The sequence below is a fragment of the Rhinatrema bivittatum genome, chromosome 4 (genome assembly GCF_901001135.1).
Source record: "Rhinatrema bivittatum chromosome 4, aRhiBiv1.1, whole genome shotgun sequence".
Taxonomy (NCBI): Eukaryota; Metazoa; Chordata; class Amphibia; order Gymnophiona; family Rhinatrematidae; genus Rhinatrema; species Rhinatrema bivittatum.
Window position 1 is genome coordinate 422,644,509 of NC_042618.1, and position 23,335 is coordinate 422,667,843.

At 48.4% G+C, this 23,335-nt stretch overlaps 1 protein-coding gene across 2 annotated transcripts in view; it reads left to right on the forward strand.

Moving 5' to 3' along the window:
* The window catches only part of TXNRD3 (thioredoxin reductase 3), a 166,220-nt gene that overhangs the window by 120,268 nt on the left and 22,617 nt on the right, over positions 1 to 23,335 (forward strand). For both annotated transcript variants that reach the window (XM_029601336.1, XM_029601337.1), the window contains 2 exons: positions 1,422 to 1,529; positions 13,499 to 13,594. In XM_029601336.1, the coding sequence (XP_029457196.1) occupies positions 1,422 to 1,529; positions 13,499 to 13,594 (204 nt within the window). The remainder of the gene's footprint in view (positions 1 to 1,421; positions 1,530 to 13,498; positions 13,595 to 23,335) is intronic.

Consider the following 23,335-nt stretch of genomic DNA (forward strand, 5'->3'; position numbering starts at 1 on the left):
GGCTCATTCCACTAGGGCTCAGCCGGTGTCATGGGCGGAAGTTATGTTGCTATCTCCCATAGACATTTGCTGAGCTGCAACATGGTCCTCCTTACACACCTTTTCCAGGTATTATCGTCTGAGTGTGCAAGCCCGAGAAGATGCAGCCTTTGCACGGACGGTTTTGACAGGACCGCAGGTAGCCTCCCGTCCTATTCGGTAGTAGCTTGGGTACATCCCACTTGTTCTGGATTCATCTGACTGGAAGCTAAGAAATGAGAAATTACTACTTATCTGATTCCTTTTCTTTAGGACAGTTAGATGAATCCAGCCTCCCTCCCTTGTCTGCCGAATGGATTGTACTATGGTCCTTTTGTGTGAATGTTACAGGGATTATTGGTGTTAGACTAGTGTTAATACGTTTCTTGTCTGAGCTCAGTGTTTCTTGTTTATTTATTTATTTGCTTTTATATACCGACATTCATTTGGGTATATCACATCTGTTTTATTTATTTATTTATTTATGGAGTCTTCTATGCCAATATTAGTAAAGACATCATATCGGTTTACATCAGTTTTCTTGTAAACAAGGAGAATAAAAGGACAAGGAGTCGCATTATTTTTACATTGTAACAGTATGGGACTCAAATAACTAATATTTTTTAATTAAATTTAAACAGTCATAATATTATTGGATATAATATTGTTGGATGAGTATTGACATGGTTATCTGTTTTTAATCAAGTTTTTTGCTAGTCTGTCCACAATTGGCTTTTGAAGAGAATACTGTGGCAGGCTGATGTCACTGCAGTGGTATATATACTTTGACATCAGTTTGCTCTGTCTCCATCTGCTGGTAGATGCAATACCCACTTGATCTAGATTCATCTGACTGTCCTAAAGAAAAGGAAATTATCAGGTAAGCAGTAACTTTTCAATCTCCAGTTTTTGTTTAGTAAATATATTGGTGGTAAGCCTTTATTTGATGGCTGCTGATATTCAGGCCAGACTGAGTAATTTAGGATTGGGGTTCATTGCTAGGGTTATGAAGCTTGTATCATTTGCTTTTTTTTGCCAGTTCTTCCTTTTCATAAACACTAAAACAGTTTAAACAAGAACAAATGTGAATATTTCATGATACCCAGTTTTCTCCTTTGGTACAAATTTACATGGTTATGACAGCTAAACAACTTTCAAAATGCTTGACACTGTGTTTATCTTCCTGAGATTTCAGCTGAAGGGAGCTGGTTGTTTTCCTATAGGAAGGAAAACAAGCAGAGGATTGTGTATGTAGGGTCAGTGAGCGCTACGTTACCTGTGGCAGGGTCAGACAAAAGCGCGCACACGATTTCATAAGGCCAGTTTCCCTATAGAAAATGAGGTTAACTTATGTGTTTTCTATCCTACATTCAGAGGAAATCAGTTTTCTTTTTCTGTCTTAGTGTGATTACATCAATGTTCCAACTACAGTCTTTACTCCTTTGGAGTATGGTTGTTGTGGGTATTCTGAAGAACGAGCCATTGAACTTTGCGGAAAAGAAAATATAGAGGTGAGAATGTTACCTTGTATCTTAATATCAAAACTCCTTATTTCCCTGCCCCTGATTCTTATGGTGGTAGGCATTGAGTCCCATCATATTTTATCTCCCTATAAACCTCAGTCTTTTAAGTTTTTTGGCTAAAGTAATGCTAAAGCACATTTTCCTCTCCTTTTCAGAAAATCCTTTCTCTTGCCTTACATTTTCTTAAAAAGTAACATTGCTTACCTGGTTTTGAGAGAGGCCAGGTACAGGCTTTGGTAAAACTGGAACGGCATTCCCTTTGTGCTTTGCATTGTATATTCTTTGGGTGACTTACAGTGGTCCTTCTGTAAAGTTCTCAGAAAAGTAGTTTTAAATACTGACTATTCCCTGGAATCCCCTCATTAGGACTGGCTTTTTGATAATGTTTGTACAGGTAATTCTACAGGAAAACTAGAGTTGGGGTATTTAATTATAAAGTTAGCATTCAGTCAATCCTAATAATGAACAGAACTGGTTTAGAAGTCTTGATGAAGAATGAGATAGTATTTTGCCCCAGAGCTGCACAAGTTGTGTGAATTCTGGAAGATATGTTTGTAGTGTAAAAAAAAAAAAAAAGGGGGGGGGGACAGTTTGTAGAATGCATGAAGATCATAGTACATGCCTTCTCATAATCTGTGAGCCAAAGTATTTGACATTTGTAATTTCCTATTCATACCAGATCAGTCCAGACAAGTGGGTTTTGCATCCCTACCAGCAGATGGAGGCAGAGAATAAAAACTTTTCAGGCAGTGCTGCATAACAGAGAGTGCCAACTGCAGTCCCTCAGTATTTTGTCTCCAGCAGATGGTAGAGGCATAAACCTGCAATGTGAGAGAAATTGAAAAAAGAAAATTTAGAAGAGATTGAAGATCTCTCTGAAATGTTAGGCATCTTCGTGGGCCATCCCTCAGGTGGAGCCGGGCAAGTGGGGGTTGGTGATACCTGGTTGTCTCAGCCTATGTCATCCAGAGCATTCGAAAGCCAGGGGTCCTGGCTCAATCGTTCCCTTTGAGGCCTTCTCTCCTTCTATACCAGCCAGAACAGGGAATTATGCCCTTTTCTGGGGATACCTTTTAAGGTCGCTGCTCGGTTGGGTGGTACGTGCAAGTCACAGCTCGCAGGAGGGAGAAGGATCACAGAGTCCCTGGTAGCATCTGAGATTCGGGGCTTTCAGTGGCAGGGACTTGAGCCGATTGTGTGAGGTTTGTGCAGTGTGGCAGAAGCATGACTGCGCCATGTGGTCGAGGCAATGGTGCCGGCATCGCGGCGCTTGACAAGTTCTGTGGATCGCGTCAGGGGCACCTCAGTTTGAGAGCACTGCGCATGGACTGTGGGGGGGGGGGGCAGGGATCCTCTGGTGAGGCAGCAAATTCAAGGAGAGTCATGGGATTGGCAGGCTAGGTGCCAGAGGCTCCTGGGGGGGGCTCCGCAAGCACTTTGGTTTCTCAGGAGGCACTTGGCAGAAGGCAAACTGCTAGCGAACCCAGGGTTCCCTGTACGTACCTGGATCAGTCCAGACAGTGGGTTATATCCCCCGACCAGCAGATGGAGTCAGAACATAGTTTGAGAGTGTCAGCATATAGAGTAGTGCACCCTCTGCTGGAGCTCAGTATTCTTCTGACTCCAGCAGATGTGAGTGGGGGGATCCACTAGCTCCCCCAGATTGACAGGGTTTCTTCATTTTTGGTTATTTCTTTCTTTTTCTCCACAGTATTTCCCTGTCTTATGTTTCTCTTCATTTTGGATCCTTAAAATTAAAAAAAAAAAAAAAGACTTTTCAATTTTTGAGGAGGCGTGTGTCTGTGGCTCTGCCTTCTCTATTCTGTACTCCTTCCTCTTCCGTTGGGGTAAGTGGAAGTTTTTTGAGTTTCTTTCTCCACAGGTTTGCTTCTTTTTGGTGGTGCCCCGTGGATGCCGGTGGTTCCGGCCGCTCCACGCGTCGTTTCTGGGTCCCGTGGTTCGCAAGCTCCGCCCGCGGGTGTGTGCTCAACTGAAACGGGGGTTTCCCCTGCAGTTCCTGGACCCCTTCGGCGGGTTGTTAGGGCCATTCCAGGGCCCCCCCCCCCCCCCCCCGCGGCACTAGCTCGTTTTTGGACACCCCCCCCCCCCCCGAGGCTTTTTTCCTGGTGCTGACATGCCGCGGTCCTCGAGGTGTGAGGCCTGCGGCGAACCGGGGAATCAATTTCTGAGGGAGGGGCTTTGTGAGCGGTGCTTCCCCGATGGGGAAAGTACCCTGCAGTCCTCCGGTGTGATTTCGGACCTGCCTCCTCCTCAGCCCAGGCGGCGCGGGCCGGCCACGACGCCGCCTTTGGCGGGAACGGCGGCCATTTTAGGGGGACAGCGTGAGACGGACTCGCTCCCAGATGCAGACAGGATTGGTTGCACTGGCTCTCAACAGGCTTTGCCCCCGGCGGGGGGTTTGCCAGACCGGGGCTCCCAGGACGGTCCCCCCCCAGGGATTCCAATCAGCTCCCCGTTTTTCTCACCTGATTTTATTCTGGCAATGCACATGGCTTATTTGCAGGGTATGGGAGCGCAGGCGCCGAATTCCCTGGGGGCCCCTCCTCCCAAGGTTCCTAAACTTGCTGTTGGTCTCACCGCCTCGCCCGTTACGCCTGGATCCCTGCCGGGTCCCTCTCCCGTGCCCCCCTGGCGTACCACGGGGGCGGCTTCGCTGGTGAGAGACGACTCCCCGGAACCCCCGGAGGCGCATCCGGATGGACATACGGAGGGGGACGACCCTCGAGCCCTACGGATTTTTCAAAAAGAAGAGCTGGATGAACTCATCCACCATATTATTCAGGAGCTGGACCTTGACCCACCTCCAGATCCGCCGATCCCTGTGGCTCCTGCCGTCGCCACCTCTTCTCGCAAAGGGGATCCAGTACTTGCCGCCCTCCGTCCTAGGGCAAGGGCTTTCCCTATCCATGAGTCCTTCCTACAGCTTCTCACCAGGGAGTGGGACACTCCCGAGGCGTCCTTGAAAGTCAAATGCGCCATGGAAAAGCTATACCCGCTCCCTGAGGATTTTTTGGATCTTATCAAGGTGCCCAAGGTGGATTCAGCGGTGTCGGCAGTGACCAAGAGGACGACCATCCCGGTCACGGGTGGAACGGCCCTGTGGGATACGCAGGACCGTAAACTAGAAACCTTCCTCAAGAGGGTCTTCAAAGTCTCCGCCCTAGGTATGCGGGCCGTGATGTGCAGTTCGCTCACGCAAAGGGCCAGCTTACTCTGGGTACAGCAGCTTCTCACCTCTCAGGAGTTGCCCCCCGAAGAGGCCGCCCAGGCGGACCGTCTGGAATCTGCCATAGCATACGGGGCAGACGCCTTGTATGATCTCTTTCGCGTAATGGCGCGGTCCATGGTTTCGGTTGTAGCAGCCCGACGGCTCTTGTGGCTTCGCAACTGGGCGGCGGATGCTTCCTCCAAGTCTAGCCTTGGCTCCCTCCCCTTTTGGGGGAAGTTTTTATTTGGAGAGGACCTGGATCAGATCATCAAGTCACTGGGGGAAAATTCGGTGCATCGGCTGCCGGAGGATAGACAGCGTTCCTTCAGGTCATTTTCTTCCGGTAGAACCAGGGCCAGGGCACAGCGACGTTATAGGTCTTACCGGCAGTCCGGTTCCCGGACACAGCCGACAAGATCCCAGCCTTGGTCTCGTTCCTTTCGTGGGCGGAGGCCCGGGAGAGAGGGTCCAGGGCAGGGAAATCCGCCCACAAAGTCCTCCCAATGATGCCAAAGGAGCCCACTTCTCACCTCCCCGGATCGGAGGCCGCCTCATGGACTTCTACGAGGAGTGGGCAGTTATCTCCACGGACCAGTGGGTGCTGGACACCATAAGAGATGGTTACGCCTTGGAGTTTGTCCGCCCCCCCGAGGGACCGGTTCATCTTCTCCCCCTGCGGTTTGGATCTCAAGAGGATAGCGGTTCAACAAACACTAGACCAACTGCAGGAAATAGGGGCCATCGTTCCCGTCCCCTTCAAGGTGGGCTTGGGCCACTATTCCATTTACTTCATCGTTCCCAAAAAGGACGGTTCCTTTCGGCCCATCCTGGACTTGAAGGAGGTAAACAAGGCCCTCAGGGTCAGCCGGTTCCGCATGGAGACTCTTCGATCAGTGATTGCCTCAGTGCACAAGGGAGAATTCCTCGCTTCACTGGATCTCTCGGAAGCATACTTGCACATTCCCATCCTGCCGGCTCACCAGCGGTATCTTCGCTTCAAGATTCTCGGTCAACACTTTCAGTTCAAGGCGCTTCCCTTCGGTTTGGCGACCGCACCTCGGACCTTCACAAAGATCATGGTAGTGGTGGCGGCGGCCCTCCGCAAGGAGGGTATCCTAGTACATCCGTACCTAGTCGACTGGCTGATTCGAGCGAAGTCCTTCTCACATGGTCAGACCTCAGTGGCCAGAGTAGTACAATTCCTACGCTCTCTGGGCTGGGTGGTGAACCTTCCAAAGAGTTCCCTTGTGCCCTCGCAACACCTGGATTTCTTAGGAGCGAGCTTCGATACCCGGCGGGGTATGGTGTTCCTGCGCCAGGACAAGGCGCAAGCCCTGAGGGAGCAAGTGTCTCGGTTTTCGGCTTTGGAAGAACCAACCGCCTGGAATTATCTGCAGCTCCTGGGAGTAATGCCCTCCACCATCGACATGGTACCCTGGGCGTTTGCACACCTGCGTCCACTGCAGGCGTCCCTGCTATCCCGTTGGAAACCAGTCTCCCAGGAGTATCAGGTGATCCTGCCGCTTCCACCATTAGCCAGGAAAGGCCTGGATTGGTGGCTTGTCCCCTCGCATCTGGCTCGGGGAGTCTCGCTCGAGGTTCCCAATTGGGTGGTGGTGACCACCGATGCCAGCCTCGCGGGATGGGGCGCCGTCTGCGAAAGAAGCGCCACGCAGGGGACTTGGACGCCAGAGGAGGCAAAGTGGCCGATCAATCGCCTGGAAACGAGAGCCATGCGTTTCGCTCTCCAGCGTTTTCTTCCCCTGGTGCGACACAGAGAGGTGAGGATCCTCTCGGACAACGCCACCACCGTGGCCTAAATCAATCGTCAAGGGGGGACAAGAAGCAAGCATGTCTCCCTCGAGTCAACTTCCCTGATGGAGTGGGCGGAGAGCAATCTCGTCCGCATAGCGGCCTCTCACATCGCCGGGGTGGACAACGTTCAGGCGGACTTCCCGAGTCAACAGCTAGACCCCGGCGAGTGGGCTCTCTCCGAGGCAATGCATCTCATCGTCCGTCGTTGGGGGACTCCACGCCTCGATCTAATGGCGACCTTTCTCAACGCCAAGGCTCCACGCTTCTTCAGCCACAGAAGAGAGCGCGGCGCGGAGGGGGTGGATGCCCTCGCCCTTCCGTGTCCGTCGGATCAACTGCTCTATGTGTTTCCTCCTTGGCCTCTGGTCGGCAAGGTTCTCCGCAGGTTGGAACATCATCGAGGGACTGTAATTCTCGTCGCCCCGGAATGGCCCCGTCGGCCATGGTTCGCAGATCTACTTCAGATGACTGTGGACGGCCCACTTCGCCTGTCCCATCTTCCTCATCTTCTGCGTCAGGGGCCGGTATTTTTCGAGCAGGCAGAACTCTTCTGTCTTGCGGCCTGGCTTTTGAATGGCGCCGTCTCCGCCACAGAGGCTACCCGGAGACAGTGATCTCAATGATGCTTCGTTCCCGCAAGCCTTCGACCTCCGTCGCTTACGTTCGAGTTTGGAAGGTCTTCAAAGCCTGGTGCTTCGACCGCGGGGTCCAAACCATGGAGGCGACTGTCCCGCTGATCCTTCATTTCCTACAGGATAGTCTGGATAAGGGTCTCGCCTATAATTCGCTCCGGGTTCAGGTGGCGGCCTTGAATGTCTTGGTACAGAAGGACTGCTCTCTACCCCTTCAGCCGGATATCGCACGTTTTCTGAAGGGTGCCAAACACCTACGGCCACCGGTCAGGGATCCTTTCCCTTCTTGGAGCCTCAACTTGGTGCTGCGAACGCTGTCGGGCCCTCCTTTTGAACCCCTGAGGGGGTCCTCCCTCAAGGACCTGACCCTCAAGACGGTTTTCCTGGTAGCCATCTCTTCTGCTCGCCGGATCTCAGAGCTCCAAGCCTTGTCCTGCCGGGACCCTTATCTGCGTTTCTCCAACTCCGGGGTTTCCCTTCGTACGGTGCTATCCTTCCTACCAAAGGTGGTCTCGGCCTTCCACGTCAATCAAACGGTGGAGCTTCCAGCGTTCACTCCAGAGGAACCCCGGTCTCTCCGGCTCCTGGACGTCAAGCGTGTGCTCCTTCGTTACCTGGAGGTTACCAATGACTTCCGGGTATCCGATCATTTGTTTGTCCTCTGGTTAGGACCGAGGAGAGGTTCTCAGGCATCCAAGACGACTATTGCGCGCTGGATAAAGGACGCCATCTCATCGGCTTACATTGCGGCGGGGCGGGTGCCGCCTCGCAGCGTGTCGGCTCATTCCACGCGATCGCAAGCGGCGTCCTGGGCGGAATCTCGCTCCGTTTCCTCCCAGGAAATCTGCCGTGCGGCGACGTGGAAGTCATTGCACACTTTTTCCAGACATTACAGACTACACCTGGCGCCTCAGTACACGGGTTCTTTTGGCGATCAAGTTCTCCGAGCAGGTCTCTCAGGACCCCACCCGGTTTAGGGAAGCTTGGGTACATCCCACTGTCTGGACTGATCCAGGTACGTACAGGGAAAAGAAAATTATTCCTTACCTGCTAATTTTCGTTCCTGTAGTACCATGGATCAGTCCAGACGCCCGCCACTAGGGGTTTCATTAGGTCCTGCTCGGATTCTTCCAGGTAACTTTCATTCTGTTTGTCTCTGATCATTGTTACTGTTCACAGCTCCTCACAAGTTGACTGTTGGTGGTCCCGTTGACCGTTTGTTTACTTATATCTTTCTCTGTTCCTTTTTGGGGACGGATCTGGATCCAAAATGTTGTGTGTTGCTTTTGGGCTTTGCTATGCGTAATACTGAGCTCCAGCAGAGGGTGCACTACTCTATATGCTGACGCTCTCAAACTCTGTTCTGACTCCATCTGCTGGTCGGGGGATATAACCCACTGTCTGGACTGATCCATGGTACTACAGGAACGAAAATTAGCAGGTAAGGAATAATTTTCTTATTCCCTTCCTCTTCTGTCTCCCATGAACCTGGATAATTCTGAGGAATTTGCTGGTGCAGGGGAGCCTGAGGGGGACGTGCCATGTGACAAATCCTCAGATATGGAGGATTTTTCTACAGATTTTGTTCTGCTCCTGCATAAGGCTCATTTGACAAGGAAGGGGGCAGAAGGGAAGCTGCCCTTGGCGGGGAGATTGCAATGTCCCCCTAAAGAGGCCTAGAGTAGCTCTGAAAGAGGGTTCAGGGAGTCTCTTGAATCAGCTGAATCTGGAGGTTGGCTTGGGAGTTGAGGAAAATGGTCGCAGACCTTGGGAGTAGTTATTTATTTATTTTAAAGTATTTATATACCGTTTTTACAAATGGAAGTTGTATCAAAACGGTTCACAAAGATAATGTAAAACCAAACATAAATTTAAAAAATAAAAATTACACAAAATCGGTATAGTAAACAATCAAAGTAAACAAATTTTATAAAATTAAAAGGACTCTTAATATAGAAAGAACTTGAATGACCCACTAGATGCAGGGAGCTGTATTCCCACTCATGGCCCCGGAGATGATCCAGTGGATAGTGATCCAGACACTGGCCCACAGGCTGATATGGTCGTGTCTGATCCAGTTGAATCTCTGATTTAGGAGGGGGATGATCCAAGTGTTATCTTGTTCTGGAAGAAAGAGTTGAGACCACTCATTCCTCAGGTCCTGGAGGAGCTGGGTATTAAGGTCACCCAGGAGGACTCGGACAATGAGGGCATGGACCTAGTCCTGGATGGATTTCGGGGGGGGGGGGGGCCCCCACGCCACCATAGGCTTTTCTGTTGCCCAAAAAGATGATATACCAGGAATGGGATTCCCCGGAGGTTGGCTTGAAACTTAGCAGGACAATGATAAAATTGTACCTGTTGACAGAGGAGGCCTTGGAGCTCTTGAGGCTACCTAAGGTAGATGCGGTAGTGTCAGTGATCACTCAGATGACAGCCATTGATTTGGCTGTATTGAAGGATGTGCAGGACAAAAAGCTGGAGATCCACTTAAAAATTATGTTTGAGCTTTCAGTGTTGTCTCCAGGCAGCCATTTGTGGGAGCTGGGTGTAAAGGGCCTACTTGCCTTGGATGTAGAATGCACAGGAGGCGGAGCATGCTGCAGTGTATAATTCCAGAAAGGTGGCCCGATTGGAGGCTATGGTGGCCTATGTGGCAGATGCATTCTATGATTTGGTGCACACTTTGGCCAAGAACATGGTTTCTGCAGTGACAGCTTGCAGGTTCCTGTGGTTGCACAATTGGGCTGCAGATATTTGGTCCATGTTGCAATTATGTAATGTTCCCTTTAAGGGAAAGCTGTTGTTGGAGAGGATTTGGAACAGCTGATGAAGCATTTAGGGGAGTCTAAGGGGAATAAGCTTCCAGAGGATAAGAAAGCAGTCAAAAAGACCTTTCAGACACATACTCACTTTTGAGAGATGAGGCGTTTTCGGTCTGGCAAGGGGGGTGCCAGCCTAAGGACAGAAGCAAAACTTTGGATGGTAGCAGTCCTTTCAGAGTTGCCCACAGGACTCCTAGGGGAGAGTTCCAGTCAGGGGACCGGAGCTGGTAAGGCCTCATAATTAAGTCAGGCCGGTCCACTCTTCCGTGGAAGCAGTGGGAGGATTAACCCTTTTCTGTGAGGAGTGGACCAAGAATCACGTAGGACCAGTGGGATCTACATGTGGTAATTGTTATGCCAGCTGAGAGAGGCTTTTCTGGTTTCCCTCTGTATTCCGAAGCAAGCGGGAGGCGGTCCAAGAGACCTTGCTTTGTCTTCAAGATCTAGAGGCTATTTTTGCCAGTGCCTCTGGCAGAGAGAAGAAAAGGCAGGTACTCCATTTATTTTGTGATTCCCAAAAAGGAAGGCATGTTCAGGCCTATTCTGGATCTTCAGAAGGTCAACACTGCACTGCGGGTGCCGTACTTCCGGATGGAAACGTTGCAGATGGTAATAGAGGTGTGAAAAGGAGTTTCTGGCATCCTTGCATCTGACGGAGGCATATCTGCATATATCCATAAGGGTAAAGCACCAGAAGCTTATGCAGTTCATGGTGTCAGGGGGCAGCATTTTCAGTTTCCGGCTCTTCCTTTCGGGCAAGCAACAGCACCATGGATGTTCACGAAAGTGATGGTAGTAGTGGCGGGAGCTCTGTGAAGGGATGGTATTCTAGTTCGTCCTTATCTGGATGATTGGCTTATCCGAGCAAAGTGGTAGATAGAATGTGCTCAGTTTAGTGCAGCGCTTCTCAACCGGTGTGTCGCCAAACACCGGCAGGTGTGTCGCGTCTCCCCATGTCCCACTGCCCCGTTGTACTTTCCTTCTCCCATTTTCCAGCCCCCGCGGGCCAATTGAAAGCCTCCTTTCTTCCTACCCCCACTGCCCAATGGGAAGCCTCCTTCATTCTGCCTTCCCCCGCGCAGGCCAATCGGAAGCCTCCTCCCTTCTACCTGCCAGTGGGAGTAGGAAGAAGGGAGGAAACCTTTGATTGGCCGGTGAGGCAGGCATGGCATAGCCCGGGAGTGGGGTGGGAGGAATGGCAGTGTAGAAACCTGATGAAGCAAGGCCGCTACGGGAGCCCATCCCTGTAGCGGTGAAGAGGAAAACCCGACCCCGACAGTGCAAGGCCGCTACGGCTGGCCTATAATTTGCTTCATGTTCAAGTGGCAGCTTTGGGTTGTCTCAGAAATAAGCTGCACTGGAGAACCTTGATGTCTCACCTGGACATGGGGTGTTTTCTAAAGGGGGCAAACATTTGAGAGCTCCAGTTCGCAGGTTATGTCTGGCTTGGAGCTTGGATTTGGTTCTGCAAATGCTTTGTGAAGAATCTCTTGAGCAGATGTGGAGAGCGACCCTGAAGGATCTTACCTTGAAAGCAGTCTTTCTGATGGCAATTTGTTTGGCCAGGTGGATATCAGAGCTGCAGGCTTTGTCCTCTTGGGAGCCTTTCCTATGGATAATGGAGGATAAAGTAATGAGTACAGTGCCCTCATTTTTGCCGAAGGTTGTCTTCTTTCCACCTTAATCAGAGGGTATAGCTTCTGGCATTTCTAAACTGGGCTTCGGAGAAGTCGCAGACTAGGAAGCTTCACTTGTTGGATGTGCAATGGATCCTGTTACGCTCTCTGAATGTCACTAACTGCTTTTGGCATTCGGATCATCTGTTAGTCTTATTTGGTGCGGCAAAGAAAGGAAGCAATGTGTCTAAGGCTACAATTGCTCTGTGTTTAAAGGAGGCATTTTCTCGGCCTATCTTTTTAAGGGCTAGAAGGTACCAGAGGGGTTGGGGGCGCATTCTACTAGGGTGCAGGCAGCTTCCTGGGCAGAATGTCAGTCTCTCCACAGGAGGATCTGTAGGCCAGAAACGTGGTCTTCCCTTTACACTTTCGCTTGGCGTTACCGACTGAATGTTCAGGTGCTGGACAAGGGTACGTTTGGCGAGTGTGTGTTGCGAGCGGGTCTTTCAGGAGCCCGCCCAGTGTAGAGGAGCTTGGGTATATCCCACTTGTGTGGACTGATCTGGGTATGAACAGGAAAGGAAAAATTTTGGTTCTTACCTGCTAATTTTCATTCTTGTAATACCATAGATCAGTCCAGAGGCCCATCCCCTGGTTGAAAGAACATATAGACTGTCAGAAATGTTCTGGTATATATTCAGAACCAGTAGAGTTACAAGGGTTTTCAATTCCTTTGAGGGGGGCTCCAGTTTTTTTAGATTGCAACTCTGGGTTCTCTGTTTATCCTGGTTAGGATAATTTGGTGTTTTTATTCTACTTGGCTTGTGTACAGGTCAATACTAAGGGACTGCAGGTGGCACACTCTATTATGTAGTCATGCCTGAAAAGTTTTTATTCTCTTCCTCCAACTGCTGGGGGGATGCCAAAACCCACTTGTCTGGACTGATCTGTGGTATTGAAGAAACAGCAAGGAAGGCTGTCTAACAAAGCCGTGAGGGCAAGAAAACAGGATTAGCAGCCAAATGTCCAAAAATTGGAATTCTTTATTGCGGGGTAACACGAGTGTGTAAAAAGTGCCCAACTCTGGCCGAGTTTCGCCCTCTTACAGTGGGGCTACATCAGGGGCTCAACTCAATTCGTGTATCGGATGAAAGAATCCACGTCTTAAAAAAGACTATGCATAGATATTTATTGGATTGGCTTGAAAAAACTTATTGGCAGCGATATCTCTGTTTTCTCATGTACAACACAAAGGTAGTGAATGTACCGGTATGCTTTAAACTTGTGACAGCAAGCATAGACGGCAGCATAGCTTTCCCTTGCTGTCACAAGTTTAAAGCATACCGGTACATTCACTACCTTTGTGTTGATGAATACATGAGAAAACAGAGATATCGCTGCCAATAAGTTTTTTCAAGCCAATCCAATAAATATCTATGCATAGTCTTTTTTAAGACGTGGATTCTTTCATCCGATACACGAATTGAGTTGAGCCCCTGATGTAGCCCCACTGTAAGAGGGCGAAACTCGGCCAGAGTTGGGCACTTTTTACACACTCGTGTTACCCCGCAATAAAGAATTCCAGTTTTTGGACATTTGGCTGCTAATCCTGTTTTCTTGCCCTGATCTGTGGTATTACAGGAACGAAAATTTAGCAGGTAAGAACCAGTTTTTCTTTCTATAGTACAGATCACAATGTTTGCTGTAATGTTGGATTAAATGACCTTTGATTAATTTCATTATGCTAGTAGGGAAGGGAGAAAGTAAATTTTAAAAAAGGATTGAAGCAATAAACTTTTGTCTTTCACGCCCCCTACCGCCTCCCCTTTCCTTTTCTTAGGTGTACCATTCACTGTTCTTGCCTCTCGAGTGGACCATTTCTAGCCGAGACAACAATCAGTGCTATGGGAAGATCATCTGTGATAAACGTGACAATGTATGTACTACAACAGAGCACAAAATGTGTGCAGCATGCAGGAATACATGACTGTAAAAGGCAGTATGTTGTGGAGAGTTTCTGCTCTTGGTGTGGTCATCTCTCTGTATCCTATTGCCTGTGATGAACATTTAGTTCAACAGTCAATAGCAAGTAGGGTGGCAAACTTTCCCACAGACTTGGACTAGATACTGGAGGGGGAGGGACCCCCTCATTTGCATAAATTTTCTCCCTATGCCTTTCAACCTACATTCATACTAACTACCCCCTGTTCCTGCTATTCATGCTCTTACTCATAAATACAGTTCTTTCTCTCTCATACACACAGACAAGCACATGCTCTCTCCCTCTCATTGAGACCGAGCCTCCCCATATGAAATTCACTTGCAACTGGTACTAGGACAGAAATGGAGTACAAGTCTGAAGTGCCATCACCCTGCCTGCTGCAGGTATTCCTCCATGGCATCCCAGACACATGAACTCCTAGTATTGGTCTGCACCTCCTTCCATTGGCTGCATAGCATCATGGCTGATTGGCTGACACATCTACCCCTCACTCAAGGGGAGTGAAATTATTGGCAGGAATGTTGAGTGGTGGGTGCCTTCCTCCTTTGGCCACTTTGATAGGGTGAGTTGGAGTCTGCGAATCATTCCCTCTCCCTACTGAATGCCAGGTTAGGCACTGGTCTGTGTAGCAGATCGAAAATTAGTGTCCAGTTACCTTTGTAACCGGACACTGTGCAATTAGTTTAAAAACAAGCCTGTCCGGTTCAAAACAGGGCAGTTGGCCACCCTAATAGCGGACGTTTCATTATTTGGTTTTTATAAATTAAGTACTTAAAAATGGTTTGTAAATACTTAAATGTGTTTAAGATTTGCATGCCAGATCTGTTTGGGACTATAGGAAGAGTTCTTTTATTGGCATTGTAGACCCGTTTGTGATCACTTCCCTAGTATTTTTCCCCTATTTAGTTTTTGTCAGCAGCCTGCATAGCTTTTTTGAATATGGGAAATTTTAGACTTAATTTGATTTATATTCCGCCTTTCAGACATTTCAAAGTGGTTTACATTCAGGTACTTTGCAATCCGGTAAATTTTAGTAGAATTGAGTGTTGCAAGCTCATCCTGTGGACAGTTAGATTGCTTGAATGACTTCTGCTTGCTTTTACTGATTTGTTAGTTCATTCAGGTTAATACTCATTGTAGGTGATGCATAAATCCTTAAGCAGTCTTTGGTAAAATTTGTATTTTAACATTTCTGCAGAACATTTGGAGGGTAATTTTAAAAGCATACCAGGGGGTGGAGCGGATAACGTATATGTGTGTGTATATATAATTTTTATTTGCATTCATGTGTAGGCTGCTCAGAGAATCTGCTGAGCTGGATACAATATAATATAAAACATAACTGCAAGCAATATAACATACGGCAGGGGAGAAAGACTGATACTTCACTTTCAATGCATATTCAGCATAACTCTCTGCTTCAACGGCAGGGGAGAAAGTCTGATACTTCACTTTCAATGCATATCCAGCATAACTCTCTGCTTCAACAGCAGGGGGAATAAAGAAAAGTGGATCTATTATACAGACAACAACCAACAAGGACTGAATTATTTAGTCTGGGTAAACAAATAAGCATGGGTATAGCTTGCTTATTGCGGCGGTTACTACCCCTAACTAATTAAGCTAGATATTTCACTTAGATGCAGTTCCAACAATGCTCTCTACATTAATGGTGGGGGTGGAAGGGAAATAGAACCAAAAGGTTACTAAGAGCCAAGAGTAACAGATAAGTATGAGAAAAAAAAAAAGTGCAAAACTTGCTGGGCAGACTGGATGGGCCGTTTGGTCGTCTTCTGCCATCATTTCTATGTTAAAAAAGAATAAAACATAAAATCTTGAAGGTGTAAACTGCATCACTAATCACTTCAGTATACACAAAGATGGTGATGCTAAAACAGTTCAATCATTTATCAATAATTATCCAAAGAATTTACACATCTGCATGAGGACATGAGAACTGGATCATTCATATAACACACTTCCCTTAGGCAGAAAGGAGTTATCAACATATATTCGGTAATCTTTAGCTAGTCATTACTTTCCATAACAAACACTCCCCCTTCTTTTAATAATTTTTCTCCTAGAGCAACCAGGATGGTAGTCCTCACACATGGGTGACATCTTCGTTTGGAGCCTGGCTCAGAAAACATGTCAAAGTTTCTGGAACTTTTTGATTAGGAGCACTGAGCATGCCCACCATGCCCTATACCACGCGTCCATGCTGGGGGGACCTCTTCATATATATTTTTTTTTTCCTGCGGGGCTTTAACCTTGCGGTTAAGTGAGTGCGAGGCTTTTCCTTTAGAAATTGCCTCTGAAAACTTTTCACTGGTTAATTTTGGGGGTTTTTTGCATCCTTCTGATGTCTGGTCCCTCTCTTGTCTCCCCCCGTAGGCTCCGTAGTCAAGCTTTACGGTATTTTTAGTATGTGTTTCACATCATTCCCCCATGGCAGTGGTGCCTCTGTGCCCGCCGTCACCACTGTTGTTTATCTCCCTCTTTTCATTCATCATGGGCTGGGGTCTGACACCTGTTGGTCTCTTCCAGGTCGAGGACATCGGGTTCATCATCTACCTCGGCACTGGGGAAAGACCAGGCTGAGCACCAAAGGAAGCCAAGAAAGCATCGGCACTGGTCACCTTCGATGCATGTTGCCAGGCTCGGAGAAGTGCCGGCTCATGCTGTGATGCCCCCGAAGCGACCCGGTGGCGAGGAGTGCCAATCCTCCATTGATGCTGGGGGTCTGCGACAGTCTTCACTGGTCCTGCTGCCAGTCGCCAATCCATTTCAGGGATCTGAGGAGCATCTAGCCAACCCTCCTTCCTCATATTCTGTGTTGGCATCAGCAACTTTTGAGGAGAAGCTGGAGTGAAGAGTCCAGCTGGCTGTGGAACGAGCACTTCAGGCGTCATGCCTGTGGCATAGATGGTACCAATGCCAGAGCTTTCCATTCTGGAACTGCTGCTGGAACGGCTCAATGTGCTTATCGGTGCATTGCTGACCCAGTTGGGAGGGCACCGATGCTTCCCCCAATCAGTGCGGTGCTCATTGCCAGTTCCTCCAAGGAGAAAGCTCCATTGAGGCCGGCAGGGATGCCAAGGCCTGCAGACCCCTGTCCAGTGCTGCCAGGGCCGGCATCAGTGCCTATGCCTCTGGACAAAGGCCTAGCACCTAGAGCCTCAGCCCCTGTGGACTACAGTGAGGATAAGGCTCCCTATGATCCGCTGGGGGGTGACTCTGCCGATTCCTCCTCAGAGGACTCAGTGTCTCTCCTCAGAGCCTTCTCCTCCAGTGGAACGAAGGAAGTCTACACCAGAGGACTTAACCTTCGCAGGTTTTGTGCTGGTGATGGCAGAGGCCGTCCCTTTTCACTTGTTGACTGAGAAGGATGCCAGGTCACAGGAAGTATCTCAGATTTCTGGAGGAAAAACAGCATTATCCCAGGACAAGCAGGATGATAGTCCTCACATATGGGTGACTTCACTGGACGGAGCCCTATCACGGAAAACTGTCTGTCAAAGTTTCTAGAAACTTTTGACTGGCACACTGAGCCCACTGAGCATGCCATGATCCCTCGACCCACAGGGGTCTCCCTTCAGTCTTCGTTTTTCCAGGCTGCAGTTAGCATCGCAGTGAAGAAGCCCTGTGTGAATTCCTCACACATCTAATTTGAGAGAAAAAGTTTAAAAAATCTCTCATTTCATCCCCTACATAGGGTTCTCCCTGTCTCCACCAGCCGGTGAGTACATTTTTTTCCCCGTTTCGACCGGGTTAAAAGAAATTTTCTGTCAGAAAGCAGTTGACGGCTGTCCGGCCTTCATTATGTCAACGGGCTTCAAAAAATGCCCGATGTGCCCTCGCACAATGTTTATCACCGACCCACATGTCGAGTGTGTTCTGTGCTTGGGAGAATCTCACAATGTTTCTTCCTGCCCTCAATGTGCAGAGATGACCGCCAAGGGCAGGAGAGCCCTACAAGAGAAGATGGAACATCTCTTCCATATTCAACTTATTACGTTGACTCAGTCGTCTCCGGCTGGAGCATCTAAAAGGTTAGTCATTCGAAAACGTCGCACTGACGGCTCCAGAGACCGACTATCACCGACTCTGTCCAGGGCATTGGTAAAATCGACGTCCGTGCTTGAGAAGAAAAGCACAGAACATAAAGAAAAGCATGGTCATCAGCATCTGTGGGCGTCGATGCCGGAGGCCTTACTATTGCCAAGAGAGCCATCACCGAAGAGGTCTAGTCTACAAAAACCATCGAGGCCTACTACTCCGAGGCGATCCCCCCCTGCAAAGGTGCCGGGTATCGAGCCACCACAGGGACCTGTGGAAGTGCCGATTACGCCTTCTCTGCCACCACCTATAGCTGCTCTGACCTCACCAGCTATAAGGGAGGAACTGGACGGTTTTATCCACCAGGCAGTGAAAGAAGCTCTCCGGGATCTTCGGCCATCAACACCGCTGGAGCCAGTGCCGTCACCGATGGCTATGCCTGTTCCGATGCCAGCTCCGCTGCCAATACCGATACCGGACCTCTCAGTTTTTCAGCCAATTCTGTCAAAGTTCGACTCCCTCATTGAATCTTTTCCGGTACAACCATTGTCACCTAAAACTCCGATTCCCGTCAATGATGACGATGCCTCGGGGACTTCTCTGCCATCTGAATCCATACCATTGCCCTCCGGACTTTCTCGGCCGAGAATCCCGATATCTCCATCGATGCCTTTATTTCCTCCATCGATGCCTCCACAAAACCCACCGATGCCATCGATGCCTCTTTTTATACCTCCACCACGGCACCCTGCATCGGACACTTGGGATGACAGAGACATTGATACTTCTTCAAAAGATGTCTTGTCTGAGCCGTCCCCACCTGAATTTTGTAAAGGAGATGGCTGATACTGTTCCCTTTCAACTAGTATCAGAAGAAGATACCAGACAGAAGACCTTAGGAGGATCCACAAACTGCAGAACCTCTAAGGAGGTACTAATAATCCCGGTATGTGAAGTTCTGGTGGACCTGCAATACAGGCTGTGGGAACACCCATGTTCAGTAACACCGGCGAACAAAAGAATGGATACCACCTATCTGGTGCAACACATCCCTGGTTATCAGAGGGCTCAACTTCCACACCAATCTGTGGTGGTAGAATCCGCCCAGAAAGTCAAAGCGAATACGCCCACGCTCATCAGCTCCTCCTAGCAAAGAACTAAAGTTCTTAGACACTCTAGGAAGAAAAGTTTTCCAAGTTTCAATGCTGGTATCCAGGATAGCGTCATAAAAATTGTATATGACGCAATATCAATGTAACCTCTGGAAACAAATGCAACAGCTTGCTGAATCTTTACCTAAACAATACCAGGATTCAGTAAATGACATCATACACAAAGGTCTGGAGGCAGGTAAGCACGAGGTACGTGCTGCCTATGACAGTTTTGAGACCTCTTCAAGGGTAGCTGCAACTGGAATCTGTGCACATCGCTGGGCCTGGCTCAAGGCTGCTGACATCAGGCCTGAAGTTCAAGAGAAACTAGCAGATCTGCCTTATGTTGGTGATAACCTTTTTGGAACAAGGGTTCAAGACGCAGTAACTCAACTAAAAGAACACTCAAACTCTGCATCAACTGTCTGCTATCCCACAAGATACCTCATCTGCCACACGTTGCACAGTGAGAAAGGACACCAGAAAGCCCTACTATAGACCACATAGGAACTATTCACCAGCATCCCATGGTAGAGCATCCAGACCAGTGCAGAGAGCCCAGCCTAGACAATCGAGAGCTTCTAGGCCTCAGCCTCCTCCTCAGACAGGCCCAGCATCAGGGTTTTGAAAACCTGCCAGAGGATAGCAGCCACTCCACCAACCCGAATCCAGAGATACCAGTGGGAGGTCGGGTCTCTCTCTTTCAGCCCCATTGGTCAAACATTACAGCAGATCAATGGGTGCTATCAATTATAACGCAAGGTTACCATCTGGATTTTCTCACAGTACCAAAAGACTCTCCACCAAAGTCTCTTTGGATACACAAGGATCAAATTACTCTTCTGCAAGCAGAATTATCCACCCTTCTGAGAGCCAGGGCCATGGAACCAGTTCCCCGACCTCAGCAGGGCAGAGGATTCTACTCCCACTATTTCCTCATTCCAAAGAAAACAGAAGGCCTGCGTCCCATCCTAGACCTCCGAAATCTCAACAAATATCTATGGAAAGAGAAGTTCAGAATGGTCTCCTTAGGCACCATGCTTCCCCTTCTTCAAGCAGGAGACTGGCTTTGTTCTCTGAATATGCAAGATGTTTACGTTCACATTCCAATATTCCCTCCTCATCACAAGTTTCTGCGTTTCCTGTTGGGTCAGCAGCATTACCAATACTGGGTTCTGCCATTTGGACTTTCCCCGAGTATTCACAAAGTGCCTAGCAGTAGCAGCGGCTCATTTGCACAAAGAAAGTGTACACATTTTCCTTACCTGGACGACTGGCTCATCAGAAGCCAACCAAAGCAGGGAGCTCTCACCTCTCTGATTCATAATCAACCTGCTCCACGTGTTGGGATTTCTAATCAACTACCAGAAATCCCACCTCATACCATCTCGCCTACTGCAATTCATCAGAGCAGAGTTAAACACCATAATATCAAGAGCCTTCCTCCCAGAAGACCATGCGGAGACACTCTCCTCATTAGCAAAATCTCTGTGCTTAAAGAAACAGACGACAGCACATCAGTTTCTAACTATGCTTGGCCACGTGGCCTCCACAGTTCATGTCACTCCTATGGCAAGATTGGCCAAGAGAATAACCCAGTGGACATTAAGATCACAGTGGATACAAGCCATTCAACCACTGTCGTCTCCAGTTCAAATAACCCACCAACTACATTCATCTCTCCTCTGGTGGGCGAACAAGAACAACTTGTGCACAGGCCTACCTTTCCAGCAACCAGTTCCGCAAGTAACTTTACCCTCAGATGCATCCACCTTAGGTTGGGGAGCACACGTAGACAATCTCCAAAGTCAAGATACTTGGACAAACTCGAAGCAACATTTCAAATCAATTTTCTGGAGCTTCGAGCTATACGTTATGCTCGATATGCGTTCAAGGACTGCCTTTCACACAAGATTGTTCTTATACAAACAGACAACACAGTAGCCATGTGGTACCTGAACAAACAGGTGGGTACGGGCTCGTATCTCCTATGTCAAGAAGCCGCACAGATTTGGGACTGGGCCCTGACACATTCCATGTTTCTCCGGGCCACTTATCTGGCAGGCAGTTACAATGTAGTTGCAGACCGCCTTAGTCGTCAGTTCCAACCTCACAAGTGGTCCCTTGATCCTTTAGTAGCGACCAGGATATTTCAACGTTGGGGGTCAACCAATAATGGACCTCTTTGCATCCAAGCTGAATCACAAAGTGGACAGATTCTGCTCCCTGCACAAACAGAGAAACCACTTAACCAGGGATGCCTTTGCTCGTCCCTGGAATTCAGGTCTTCTATATGCGTATCCCCCAATACCGCTAATAACCAAAACTGTGAAGCTACAACAGGACAAAGGGTCGATGATACTCATAGCCCCATGTTGGCCATGACAAATTTGGTTCCCCATACTTCTCAACCTCTCGATCAGAGAACTGATTCGCCTGTGTACAGTTCCCACTCTCATAACTCAGGATCAGGACAGGTTGCGCAATCCCAACCTTCAATCCCTATCTCTAACAGCCTGGATGTTGAAAGCTTGATCCTGCAACCACTCAATCTTTCAACTAATGTCTCTCAAGTGCTTGTAGCTTCACGTAAACCTTCCACACAAAAAAAACTATCGTTCTAAGTGGAAAAGATTCACCAAGTTGTGTGCACAGAAAAGTATTGACCCTTTTTCCTGCCCCATACCATCTTTATTAGACTATCTCTGGCACATTTCAGACTCTGGTCTCCAGACTTCGTAAGTAAGGGTATATCTAAGTGCTATCTCAGCTTACCATCATACAATAGGGGATGCACCGATATCAGTGCAACCCCTTGTCAGTAGATTTATGAGAAGTTTAATTCACCTTAAACCGCCGTTATGGCCACCAGTCACAGAATGGGACCTTAATATAGTACTAACAAGACTCATGCGTTCTCCTTTTGAACCCATGGATTCCTGCGATATTAAATGTTTTACATGGAAATCTCTCTTCTTAGTAGCTGTTACATCTGCTAGGAGGGTTAGTGAGTTACAAGCACTTGTCACATACCCTATACAAGATTCCTACATGACAGAGTGGTACTCTGTACACACCCGAAATTCCTTCCCAAGGTAGTTACAGAATTCCATTTGAATCAGTCCATAGTCTTGCCACATTCTTCCCAAGACCTCACTCTCACCAGGGTGAGAGGGTTTTGCACATCTTGGACTGTAAACATGCACTTGCATATTACCTAGATCGCACTGCAGTCCATAGGAAATCCACTCAACTTTGTTTCTTTTGATAAAAACAAACTGGGTAAAGCAGTGGGCAAACACTCTCCAACTGGCTTGCAGATTGTATAAAGTTCTGCTATGAAAAAGCAGGCCTTCCTCTCCAAGGGCGAGTAAAGGCGCACTCAGTAAGAGCAATGTCAACCTCAGTAGCACACTATCGTTCAGTGCCAATAGCTGACATATGTAAAGCTGCAACATGGAGTTCTCTTCACACCTTTGCAGCTCATTACTGTTTGGACAAAGAAGGAAGACAAGATTCAGCCTACGGACAATCTGACTTAAAGAACTTGTTTCCAGCATAATCCCAACTCCTTCTACATCCAACCTTCTGTGATTTTAGGCTGCCTCAATTTTTTCCAACAGTACACCAGTTGTGCCCATTGCACAAGTTGTTTGCTGTTGGTCCAATGCAAAAATAACAGCCTGTAGCTTGCTAATCACCCATATGTGAGGACTGTCATCCTGCTTGTCCTGGGATAAAGCAAAATTGCTTACCTTGTAATAGGTGTTATCCTCAGGACAGCAGAATGTAGTCCTCACGAAACCCACCTGCCACCCTGTGGAGTTGGATCAGATACGTTTTATTATTTTATTTTTGCTAACGCTTATTGCTATACACGAGACTGAAGGGAGACCCCTGTGGCTCGAGGAATCATGACATGCTGGGCATGCTCAATGGGCTCAGTGCCCAGTCAAAAGTTTTTAGAAACTTTGACAGAAGGTTTTCCATGATAGGGCTCCATCTGTGACGCCACCCATATGTGAGAACTATATCCTGCTGTCCTGGGATAACACCTATTACAAGGTCAGCAATTTTGCTTTTCCAGCACAGTATTTTGCCATTCAGGCTCACGTCAGCCCCACATGTTTTCACAAAATGCCTGGCCATGGTGTGGGCACACCTCCGCAGGCTGTGTGCATGTTTTCCCTTACATGGACGATTGGCGGGTCAAGAGCACATCTAAGGCAGGAGCCACTCAGTCCTCATGCTTGACCATCTAGGTGTTGGAGTCACTAGGGTTCGTCATCAACTACCCAAAGTCTCATCTCAGCCCATCACCTCAATTGGACTTCATAGGAGCCCTGCTAAACATGGCTTGGGAAAAAGCCTTTCTGCCCCAAATCCAGGGCAGTCAAATTGATATCCATAGTGGCAGTGATTCAACAGAGCCAACAGGATTCAGCTCGGCACATGTTGAGGCTGT